Source organism: Somniosus microcephalus, chromosome 24, assembly GCF_052327205.1.
Source record: "Somniosus microcephalus isolate GS21.2 chromosome 24, FLI_Smic_1.0, whole genome shotgun sequence".
In the NCBI taxonomy this organism is placed as follows: domain Eukaryota; kingdom Metazoa; phylum Chordata; class Chondrichthyes; order Squaliformes; family Somniosidae; genus Somniosus; species Somniosus microcephalus.
The window spans coordinates 39611441-39624518 of record NC_141010.1 but is presented as its reverse complement, the minus strand read 5'-3'; the positions used below and the strand labels follow the sequence as shown (position 1 = coordinate 39624518).

General features: G+C 43.2%; 1 protein-coding gene across 1 annotated transcript in view; it reads left to right on the top strand.

Moving 5' to 3' along the window:
• The first annotated feature begins 886 nt into the window (after positions 1-886).
• tbx21 (T-box transcription factor 21) overlaps positions 887-13078 on the top strand; it is a 35155-nt gene continuing 22963 nt past the window's right edge. Inside the window, exon 1 of the mRNA XM_085966548.1 lies at positions 887-1538. Coding sequence (XP_085822674.1) covers positions 1012-1538 — 527 coding nt within the window. The 5' untranslated portion in view covers positions 887-1011. The remainder of the gene's footprint in view (positions 1539-13078) is intronic.

The window sequence follows — 13078 nt, the reverse complement described above, 5'->3', positions numbered from 1 at the left end:
AATCTGATTTATTTTTCGTAATTAAAACATTTCTACCCGAATGGGTCACATATATTTTCCAAATTAACTCAACGATATTTTTGAAAGTTGAAATACTGAACTGATAATCTCATCGATACTTAAGTTGCCTTTCGGATCAAAGTTATTAGGACAATTAAAATAATCGTCAAAACACAGTTGGCAAATAGGTTTTAAATATGTCAGTATCTAGGAGCTGCCATAAATAACAACATGAAACTAAAGTGACAGGGGAATATTAGACCAAATGAGTTAAACTAAATGGTGCATGTTTAACAGAATGCCGAGTTGAAATGAAATTGATCACACAAGATGTCTGGGCTGGTGCTGGTTTGAAGGGTTGCCTATCTTGGAATTTTCTTAGTAAGACCCAGTTTTTAAGTTCCCACTTACAGCACAGAAGGAGGCCATTCGGCCCGTCGTGTCTGTGCCGGCTCTTTGAAAGAGCTGTCCCACACCCCAGCTTTTACCCCTCATAACCCTGTAAATTAGTCCTCTTCCAATACATGTCCAATCGCATTTTGAAAGGCACTAGACATAGTAATCAAAGCCTCTCCTCCTTTTCTCGTGTCACTATAGACATTGAAGGATCATGTTTTATATAAAAGATTATCCTCTATGAATTCATACCACTCATTTTCCCCTCTTTTCAACTCTCTCCATTCAACACACCCCAGCTTTCCTCAGCCTCTCGCCCCCTTCTTTTGTCCTGGGCGGGGTTTGGACAAATCAGCGTTGACTATGCAAATGAATCATTACCCTAGACCAATGAGGCACAGGCTGAAATTGGCTACTAATAGATCGGAGCCAATCGGAGGTGAAAGAGCCTGAGGCAGTAGACTGTAATCTTTAATAGGCGCTGGTACCTGGGAGGTTGGTACAAGAAGGTTGGCACCGGGATGGACATTATCACTTTGTAGTAGCTCCAGCAAAGTTAAATCACTTTTAAGTTATTTTTAAAGTTTACATTTTTTCTCTCTCTCTGGACAGTCCATGGGAGGATCGACTCCAAACTCCGGCTCCAACTTCCCCATCAGCATGTTGAACCAGCCACAGTCCAGCGAGAACTTCAGCAAAGAAGCCGAGAGGAATAAATCCATGCAAGACTACCAGGAGCTGAGATATGGGATACAGGACAGGTTCTTTTTAACCGGAGACCAATGCCAAACCACCCCGGACTCTGTCCCTCTCCCGTACCCGAGCCAGCAGCTGTCGGCAACGGGCATCGCCGTGGGCAACGCCAGCAGGTACTTGAGCCCGGCCTTGCCCAACTGCCCTTACCCTGCCAACAGGTCGCAGGTCCCCGGGGCGCCGAGCTACCCGGCCCCGGGAGCCGAGGTCTACTCGACGGGCACTGACTCCTTCCCGGCCCCGTACCCTCACTCCTTCCAGCGGACTTCACTCTACAGCGTGCCGGGGTTGCAGGTATCCGGCAAAGTGCAGATTCTACTCTGCAACTATCAGCTCTGGTCTAAATTTCACAAACACCAGACGGAGATGATCATCACCAAACAGGGCAGGTAAGTCCTCTGATGGGTCATATATCTCTTTAATTCCCACCCCATTCCGACTTGGATTTCATGTTGGGGGGGAGGGAAACGATGAATTAAATGTCAAATAACCGATCGAATCTAAAACGCGAACGTTCAGACTGGTAACACGACAAATTTAGACATTTCGACGATATTATGCCTTTTTCTTGTAACGGCGCTTTCAGATCCGCTGCATTTCAGGACACACTCGGCTGCGCTTCTGGCTGACATCTGCCTGCCCGCTTTCGGCCCCTGCACTTATTTCAGGCGCTCCCTCCGTGTCTTCTACCCACTGTATGTTTGATAGGTGCTGAGGTTAAACGGGGGCTGCCTGTAAACCAAAGGTCTGGGTTTCAGGATTACATTGAGTACGTGCGGTTTCCAAACTTGAAAATCTCTTCCGCTTTTACACTAAAGGTTATAAATTATGCAGTGGATAATAAGATCTGGGGCAAAAAACACATTGTAAAACTAAAACAAGCCTTCTGTGTCCCCCCCCCCCCCCACCCGTCAGAACACAGGCGATTCGCTTGTTTGTTCCCGTGGCGGGGGTTTTTGGGGGAGGGGGGAGAGGGGTGACGATAAATGCGCGCCCTTCCTTTAAAACATTGTTTCATGATCCACAAAGATTGACATCAGGGTTCCTTTAAGGCGAAATGTCGCCCCATTTGCAGTGCGCTGTGTTGCAAATTTATTAAACCGATGAGAACTCTTAAAAGTTTCACTCCGGGGCCGTTCACTTCTCCAAATAGCCAGTCGTCGCCCCCAGCATGATCTGGTCGGACTGCCTGCCCCTGGTTTAATGCGAATTTTAGGCTGCCCCGCACGGCGAACGTCCCGGAGACAACAGGGCTGAGCGGCAGAAGTTGCCACCCAACTTCCAGCCGCTTTTAACACACTCCTTTCGACGATTTCGGGAATACTTTATTCCACTTCCCCGAACAGGATTAGCAACCGGTTGACTGGGAAGGTGAATAAAAGAGCATTTCAAATGGGTGATCTAATATAGGGCGGGGGATTCCAGGAGCTAACAGTTTTGCTCTTTTACCTTTAAGAGAGTTTAAGGAGCTTTTGGAAAATTCGACTATAAACAGCGATTGTAATCGGCGCCTTCCCTAATCGATACACAACATCGGTCGACAGTGGCTCGGAATCGAATCGGTTGGCAAACGTTCAGTGACTGAAGGCGTTAATAGTTGGGTGGAGGGAATGGGAATGGTTTAAGATGCGCCCTTCTAATTCTCTCTGAAGTTGAAATCTGAGTTTGAAAAAAAGTTAAACGGTGATTTCAGAAGTTGTAGCAACTCCCCCTTCCCCCAATCTGAAACGTATTTGAAACAAACCGTCCATAGACCAGAGTGCAGGTGGCTGTGAAATCCTTTCTGGTTTCTGAAATGATCTGCTCGATAAACTGTAGTTTGAATCTGTGTGTTGGGGGGGGAGGAGGAGACCTGAAGTCGCACCTGTCACTCAGGTTTTCAGAGACACCCAATTTCCTGTATTTGAGGATGATTTTAAAGACTCCTAAAGACACAATTTTCAAAACATTTTATTTAGTCAGTACATGTCTAAATTAATGTCGGTATTCAAAGCGTTTATAGAATATTGAATATGGCTGGGGACAGTTTAACCTGACATCACACATCCCAGTGGTGCAAGAGCCGGTTCAGCTGCACTAAGCAATTTCTTTCCACCAGTCTCGCTGCCATTTCAGAGATTGTGTTGATGACTGACTAGTCTTGAGGTTTGTAAATTTAATCAACTCCTTTATTACCCGGAGCCTGCTGCGCGTGTGTGCGCTCATGTTCCTGCACCACAGCCAGTCTGCAGTGCATGTGGTCTACACAGAGGTTGGAGATCGACTGCCGTGTGGACCTTGAGTTGTTGGTACCACCAAACCCAAAGCCATTTAACCCATTAAGTACTGGATTAAAAAAAAACTTTATAGAACCACATCTTTTTTTTGTAAGATGTGACTGTACATAGCGCCATAGGTATTGCTGGACGGAAAAAGACCAAGCTCACTTTCTACCATCCTGGTAGTCGAATGATACAATGAGAATGGAGTTGTTGACTAATCTACAACTGACCCAGACAGGACACCAGGAAAACCCCAGCGCTGGCGAGCTTTGGGAGGGACAGGTCGAAATTCACCTTTCCCTCTCACGATTATCCAGAAACACATAAATACCTAATTATTTTTTTAAAACTTTTTTTCCGCCTCCCCATCTCTTGTTGAGGGTTTTGCTGGGCCTCGGGTTCCGCAGCCACCTCCAGACATTTTAACTAAGTGAGCATTCTTCATGTATGAGCCTGACTAGCATGTCTACAGATTATTAGATTACAAAGAGGAGGAGGTGATATCTCCGGCAAATTCAATCCTCTTCTCGCCTGACATACCTACAATATATAGTTGGTTAAGCGGGATCCGAAGCTCTGGTCTATTCTCCTCCCTATCCAGGAACGAGTCCAATTGCAGCTCCTGTACTGCACGCCTGGGTTAGTTCAGATGACTCGAATACAAAAGCAAAATACTGCGGATGCTGGAAATCTGAAATAAAAACAGAAAATGCTGCAAATACTCAGCAGGCCAGGCTGGAGAGAGAAACTGTGTTAAAGTGTCAGGTTTGATGACCCTTCGTCAGAACTGGCTTGATCAGAACGATGACCAGTTCTGACGACCTGAAACGTTTACTCTGTTTCTCTCTCCACAGATGCTGCCTGACCTGTTGAGTATTTCCAGCATTTTCTGTTTTTATTTCAGATAACTCAGCACAGACCAGGATATAACCTGAGACATTATTGGTCTGTCTCCACTCAACTACTCACTGTTTTAACCAGCTGAGTCCTGTTACAAGTAGAGAATTTACGCACAATTTTAAAAGAAACTAACGTGGGTGTATTACTATACTTGATACAGAAATCCTATGACAGTACTTTTTTGGTGAGGCTAGGGTCTTTTTTTAAATAAACATTGCTGTGCCCTTTAGCACCAGGGTATCAACAGACACAAGAAAGGAAGAACGTGCATTTATATAACGCCTTTCACGACCTCAGGGCGTCCCAAAGTGCTTTGCAGCCCAGGAAATGCTTTTGAAGTGTAGTCACCGCTGTAATGTAGGAAATAGGAGTTGAGATCGTTTGCAGAAAAAAATGCATTACAACTCGGCTCTTTGCACATAGAAAAAGCAATTATTCAAAGTTTTCTTGGGAGATACGCTTGATAATGTGCAGAGTGCATAAAATATAAACAATAATTTCAACCCTATACACGCAAATTTTCAGTTTTCATTTCAGTAATGATGTTCATGTTTGGCTAAATTCTAAAATATCTTTTCTACAGTTTAATCACTGCCTTTTTAGATTCAAAGTCAACCCAATGAATCTCAGTTTGGAGGAACGTGTAGATGAGCTGTTATGACTAAGATTATACTGTCTTTATGAGGAGCTGTATTATCATGTCACTTTTCATTTTTAAAATATTTTTTGTAAAATTGACTAGGTCTATTATGATGATATTTGCTGTGTGGAATCCATAGCCATTTGAACACATAAATAGTCTAGGCAAAGGCAAGATGATTGAAGAAAAGTGACATTCTCCCCATTCAAAAAATATTTCTGCCTAAGTTATTTTTAAAAAGATACATTTTGTGAAACAAATTAAACAGCTTGTACCCCTCCCTTTCTCTGTTCTGTCTAAAGTATTTTCTCCAACAACATATTTTCTCTCCCTCCCTGTTTTCCCTGTATTTTTGCCTTTCTGCGTGATTTTTTTTCATTCTCACTACCTGTGTTTTCTGTTCCTCTGTATCTCTCGCTCTGCCTATGCATTTTTTCTCTATCTCTGTGCCCCCCATTGTTTTTGTTTGTATCTCTCTCTCTCTGCATTTGATTTTATCCTCCTATATCTGTGCATTTTTTTCCATTATCCCCCTTGTTGCCTCTCAATTTGCTTTTTTTCTCTGCCTTCCCCCCCCCCCTTTCTCCTTCCTTTGTGTACGCTCTCTTTCTGCTTGTGATTATTCTCTGAGCATATTTCTGGCCGTGTTCTCCCCCCCTGTTTTTTTTCTTTCTGTCTGCCTGTGTAGTTCCCTCCTCATGTGTGATAAATACTGTCCTGGCCAATAGTTATCCCTCAATCAACATCACTAAAACAGGTTATCTGGTCATTATCACATTGCTGTTTGTGGGAGCTTGCTGTGCGCAAATTGGCTGCTGCATTTCCTGCATTACAACAGTGACTGCACTTCAAAAGTACTTAATTGTCTTTTACTATATATGTTGGAGAATTACTGAGGTCAACTTATACTAGGGTCATCTGTTTCTATTGTATATTATAGTGGCTGCTGAAACATCTGATTTTATGTTGTTTTTCATCTTGTGGTGTTGAAAAACCACTGCAGTCCTGAATGGATTAAATGGCAATTTAATGATGGGTAGATCATTCAGATCTTGGGATAGGGTTGACTAACCAGCAGTCATTAATTCCATCTAAATATTTAAACAGTCAGTGTAAATTGGAGTAAATATTAAATACTTAACACTACTGGCAAAAGTAAAATGCTAGGGTTCATTCTATCCCAGGCATCTCTCACTATCCAGCTCACACCCAATCTTGCACTGGTTTCCGTACATCTTACATTCCATAATATGCAATGCCTCTACACCCCTCATTCCATCCCCCAATTATACCATCCCTATCTGAGAGCAGTGATTCATATCAAAAATAGCACATTTAACAATATTCCCAGGTACCATGCAAGAAAGACAGGCGCCAATCCACCCAGCCGCAGCAGCTCATGAAATTATAGCAACACAATCAAAGAAAAAGATCAGTAACCATCGCCATTGTTGCAACAGGCCATCCAAATATCACCCGAACTAGGCCCTGGGTAGTCCATGCTTACATCTACCAGTCTGTACTATGTACTTCCTGTATTATGTATACTTAATGCTGTGTACTGAGGGAGTGCTGCACTGTCGGAGGTGCATCTTTCAGATGAGAGGTTAAACCGAGGCCCCGTCTGCTCTCTCAGGTGGACATAAAAGATCCCCATGGCACTATTTGGAAGAAGAGCAGGGGAGTTTTCCTGATGTCCAGCCCTATATTTGTCCCTCAACCAACATCATAATAACAGATGATCTGGTCATTATCTCATCGCTGTTTGTGGGAGTACAAATCGCCTGCCGTGTTTCCTACACTACAACAGCGACTACACTTCAAAAAGTACTTCATTGGCTGTAAAGCGCTTTGGGACGTCCGCTGGAGGTGAAAGGCGCTATAGAAATGCAAGTCTTTCTTTGTGCGTTTCTCTCTCCTTGCCCATGTATGTTAAATCACTATATTGGAATTTCTTGAAGAGTCCTATCTTTATTTTGAAGTAGTTTCAGCAGATACTAGCATTGTGTATGTGTGTCTAACCTGACTGTGCTTTCATCTCAATTTTACGGAAATGAATATTCAAACCGCAAGTTGATTTTTTCTGCATCTTCTCCCCAGCACGGAGGCTCTTCTCCATGAACAGCACTGTATTGTAAATGTTTCTGCAGCACTTTGCAATAACCGCCGATTACTGCCCCTCCCACTGAGTCTAAAGAGGCAGGAAAAACTAGCTGAATTTTCGATGGGCGGATTGCACTTTTGAAATGGAGAGGTACAGAGATATTTGGTATGGAATTGTTTCTAAAAAGCAAGCCCTCGCCCCTTGCACTGGCTTCGTCAGAATAGATCGCTGTGAAATGAGTAACTAGGAGGTGATTCATCAAGCTGAGATCATTTTTTTTAAAGTGTAGGAGTTTATTTTAATCCTCTCCTCTTCAAAGAAATCGCCTTCCTCTCTTTCGCCCACTTCATTCATAACCGTCTAAAAGAAAAAAAAACACAGTATTCTCTCGCAAAAATAGCTCTCCCCCTGCTCACAATTGAAATTTCTTCTAAATACATCCCCTTTTTGAGTAACGCCCTGTTATGTGAAACGCACCCCCGCATGATTGCCCCTTCTTTCGGAGTCTAAAACAGTGTGCAGCAGAATATATACAGTTTTCTACAGCTGCTTACTTCAGTTCTAATCGGGTTGTTCAAACCTATAGTTTGTTTGAGAAAGAGACTTCTCGCAAACTTGCAGCACATTGTTCAGGGGATCGAGTGAAATAATGACGCTTCCTGGTTCAGTTTTTTCTAAACCGATTTCTATCTGCAGTGTTTGCCTTTCATGAGGTTCAAGTGCTTTTTCGATTTCCCCTCTAGTGCACCAAATTATTGGTTCCCAATTCCTACTGAGTTGCCCATAAGATGGTCTAAAGACCATCTGAACTGAGTAAGTATTGTACATGGTACACTCTGCAGGACGAAACCTACACAAACCTCTCCTGTGTCTTCTCTTTCTTTATCTCGCCTCTATAGTAAAGCCTTCAATATAAAAAAAAACAGACCGATTAAAGTCGACCTTGCTGACTTAACCAGACGTCTTCATTGCACACTCCACTTCAAGGGAACGCTGGTAGAAAATAATACTCTCTTGCTCCTGTATTTATGACTCGCTTAAACCGAAATACGAACTGCAGCCTGAACCCTTGAACAGCTAATGTCAATCATCTGGAGACTGCCGACCCCTTTCTGTCACTTTGGCAGCTTGTTCTGCCGAGAAAATAAAAACTTGATCCATTCAACGTATTTCCACTGTCTATTTTATGTTCACGGAGAGGTTCATCTTCTCCCTGTAACTAGTAGTTGTGCCACAGCACTGCCAATAGTTAGCCATTACCAGTATAACGCTATAAATAAACCTCATTTATTCGGTGGGGGGGGGGTGGTTGGAGGAGCAGTTCTGTACACTTCATAGCTTACACGTTGCAGAGTTCATGTCGCTTCAGTGTGTAATAGCAATGTTTAAAGTATCGCAGACTCCTAATAGAACAAAGCAAGTTAAGTTTTTCATTTTATAAATATATCATGCCCCAATATATCTCTGTCCTCTGCAAGTACTGTTTTTAAAAATTCGTTCATGGGATGTGGCCGTCGCTGGCAACGCCAGCATTTATTGCCCATCCCTAATTGCCCTTGAGAAGGTGGTGGTGAGCCGCCTTCTTGAACCGCTGCAGTCCATGTGGTGAAGCTACTCCCACAGTGCCGTTAGGGAGGGAGTTCCAGGATTTTGAGCCAGCGTTCTGGTGTTGGATCAGGTGGGTGTTAAAAGATCCTATGGTATGGCTGGGACAAGGGCAAGCAGCTTGCCCGGTGCCCTGGCCAACACGCCTCGCTTGAGCAACACCACTAAAAACAGATATCATTGCTGCTTGTTGAACCTTGCAGTGCACAAAATGGTGGCCCAATTTACCCACATCACAAACAGTAACAAAAGCAATTCGTTGTATGTGAAACACTTTGGGATGTTTCTGAGAGGCATCACAGGGCACTATGCAAATGCAAATTCTTTCCAGATGTATCAAAATCAGTAGTCTCTTATTCATTCATAGAATTACATAGTATTTACAGCACAGAAACAGGCCATTTGGCCCAACAGGTCTATTCCTTATTTTAAATTACTTATAATAGTTTTTCTTTCTCCCCATCTCCGCTGTTGATGTGGTTCCATTGGAGCTGGCTACCCACCAGTGCCTTACTCATGTGGCCAATCTTCATGCGTGATGTCTAGACAGTGAGTGTCAGCAGGTCCTCAGCCAACATTCACACATATGCGGTTTCCAGCTGGGGTCACTGGATGGTAATCAGAAGCAGGAGCTGTGGCCAATTACGCTTCTCCCATCCCAAGGCTAAAGATACTGAGGCCAAGTGTAGCATCGCAACTGTTGATCTAACTGAGCACAGACCAGGAATTGAACCTGAGACGGGGTCTGGATGGCTCTCAGTTATGTGACCCATCGTGGAAGCATTTGAATGATAATTGATAATGATGGGATGGCTTGAGAGTTGGTTTTCTTACATGTTTTTAGCAGACTGAATGATGGGACTGTAATGGCCCATTTTTTTTGCAAAACTGCATCATTTACGTGTTATCTCGTAATCTATTGCAACTTATGATCGTATTTCAGTGAAGTTTTAACAGCGGCCGCCCGAATTCTTTGTACCATATCCACTAGAACTGTGAAAAATAAAGTATAAGGTTTTCCCTGTATAAACTTCGGGTTGTGTTTAGGGAAATATTTTGCACTATATCAAACTAAAGTGAATTACAGGCCTGTCACGGGTTGAGATGACAAATCTAGAGCAGCAACCAGATTGCACAGCAGCATTGAGAATTGAGTGCAGTTTTACTCCAGTATATTGGTACCAATATGTGAAATGATCCTAGTAACAAGGAAGCAACAGGTTTTTGTCCTAGTTTACTTTTTAAAAAATTGGATCTGAATCTCTTTGATTACATGTTACGATTTCCCAGCATTATTCAGACTGGTATGGGTATAATATACATGGTGTTTTTAAAACTGTTTTACCTGCAGACTATTTATATCCACTGTTACTAATTCTCAGCCAATGTATACTCTTTAAACCAGTGCTGCCTATCCTTGACTTCCAGGATTAAAAAGCAGTTCCTACCCCACCTTTGATATCAAGGCCCAAACATGTGACATACTGAGTTGTACACGCAGAGCTCAGCAAACCGGCCTTTTGGATTTTTGATTAACTCAGCATATTGAAATATTTTGTAGGGAGGGGCGACTGTCAGGCCAGCTTGTCTAAATATTTACAAATCATCATTGAGGTCTTCGCATGTGTTTAGATACTACTGGAGGCCTGCAGCAAGTTTATCATCGTGACCTATTAGTCTCTGCAGTGTTTGTGTGTGTTACGCTGTTTTAATTATTATTTCTGTCTCATATATTCGTACACTTTATATGTGATTGTGTTGCAATATCTGGATCTGCAACTCTCCTGCATGCTGTCTTTAGTGTGTCTGATATAACCATGCGTGTTCGTTCACACTGAATGTGCACAGTAAGCTCGAGATAAATGCACGCCTAATTTGATAGGACACTTTATGCTCGGGTTCTTCTTCTTGGAAAGAACAGATGAATGCAATGGGAGCTTTTATGCTCAAATGAGGTATTGTAAATGAACTTATTGTAAATGAACAGGAAATGCACAGCAAGTCATAGCATAGAAAACTGAACAGATGGACCCTTCAATTCTGAAACGTTTAGGCTGCCTTTTAGATGCACGTTGACTGCTGTTGATTTACAGCATTTTCTGCTCTTAGTTCAGATTTCCAGAATGTCATCCCCCCCCCCCCCTTTTATCTCTAGTTACCCAGACTCTCTTTTGTGTGTTGCTTGTGAATGAGAGTGTGTGAGTGAGATCATGTGCTGCTGTATTTTACTGAAGTACGGTGTGTTGTTTATTTTTCAATGTTGAGCATACCTCTTCCTGGCCTGTGCGAGGTTCTTGCCAGCTCTGTAGTAGCACGTGTTGGTGTTGTTCTGGGAGTAGCTGAACTCTGCATTACCCCAGTGCTGTCAGGAGACATGTTTATAAACCTGTTCAATGAGCCACGGCGTAGTTGGCCCTGCGGCTAGTTGAGATCTAGCTTCTTAGAAGCAACCTTTCCTCAAACCGCATTAAATATGAAATAAAGCCCACTTCGGAGGGCAGGATTTCAAATGGCAATGTCCCAACTATTGCATCTTTCAATATTTGATTAGGGTGCGTCTTAAAAGCCACAATTTACACAGCAGTTCAGAGTGTAGACTGGATCAGATATTATATATATATTTATAAAGATTGAGCTGTACTTTGATTGCTCTAACCTGTCATGCAAGGGAATTCCTAAATCCCACTGAGTTCTGGAATTAATCTGAGTCAGGTTGCAAATTGTTTTATAGATGTTTTACAATAGAATTTGATGTTTATTCTTTGTTTCCCAGTGACCTACTATTGTATAGCTGACATTAGCTGTCATTCTTTATCTGATCAGTACAAGAAACAGCTCAAAAAATAAATTAGTATTTTATACCGTATACAAAACTGCATGTCATCCTTAACACAGTTCAGTGGGCTTTCGAGAATGCCCAGGAGGTAATAGTTACCCAGAATTGTAATTCCTAAATGCAAGCATGTTCCTAAAGCCTAGGACTGGTTAGGTTAACTCTGTATGATAAATATGTTGTACTCTACGTGTGTCTTAAATAGTTCTGCTAGTAGCTGTTTTGCCACCAAACTTCTCTATAGAAGGTGCTGATCCTTGTCCGCTCTTCCAGCATTTTGTTCAAGTGGCGGTTCTTCATGTGGGAACCTAGATGGTGATTATTGGTAGACTTTCTGACTGGGGGAGTAGGGGAGGGGTGGCGGGGGGGGGGGGGATGGTGGAAGTTGAAGCTGAACCTAATCCCCACTCCCACCTGACATTCACTTTCCAGCAGAACTCACTGGAACCCTGGCCGATTCCTGCCCAGTTCAAGGGTGCTGAGGCCAATTGTAGTGCCCTTCCGGCTAACTCCCATCTTCAAATCTCGGGAGGTTCAGTCCCACGCCAGAAGGAGGAGGAAGGGGAGAGTGTACACAGACCACTGACAGTAGAAAACCCCCGCCTTGGCTGGTCAAAGAGCTAAAAGCGCTATCCCAATTTTATTGCTTTATTCTTTCAAACTGCGGTGTGCAGGGTGAAAGGTTCCCTGTTCACAACAGTGACCACATAAGCAATAACCCTCTGCACAACTAGTAGTTTATAATTACAGAGCAGTATTAAGATACAAGTGTTCCCCTGTGACTGCTGAAAAAAAGTAATGTTGTACAGCTTCCCCAATAACCTGAGCAGTAAATGCCCCATCCAGCCCAAGTTCAATCCCTGGTCTGGATTGATTTGACTGATCTCAGGCAGACATCAACTGGGGTGTTACAATTGACCTCAGAATCCCAGGCTTAAGGAGGGGAAAATTCTGCCAGGGTTTCCACTGCTGATTAATCTCCAGTGACCGCGCCTCCTCCCCCCACATGTTGTGAAAATGAATCATAGAATCATAGAAATTTACTGCAGAGAAGGAGGCCATTTGGCCCATCTTGTCCGTGCCGGCCGAAAAAGAACTATCCAGCCTAATCCCACTTCCAGCCTTGTAGGTTACAGCACTTCAAGTGCATATCCAAGTACTTTTTAAACGCAATGAGGGTTTCTGCCTCTACCACCCTTTCAGGCAGTGAGTTCCAGACCCCCACCACCCTCTGGGTGAAAAATTCTCCTCAAATCCCCTCTAAACTTCTGACCAATTACTTTAAATCTATGCTCCCCTGGTTATCGACCCCTCTGCCAAGGGAAATAGGTGCTTCCTATCCACGCTATCTAGGCCCCTCATAATTTTATACACCTCAATTAAGTCTCCCCTCAGCCTCCTCTGTTCCAAAGAAAACAACCCCAGCCTATCCAATCTTTCCTCGTAGCTAAAATTCCCCAGCCCAGGCAACACCCTCGTAAATCTCCTCTACACCCCATCTAGTACAATCACATCCTTCCTATAATGTGGTGACCAGAACTGCATGCAGTACTCTAGCTGCGGCCTAACTAGTGTTTTATACAGTT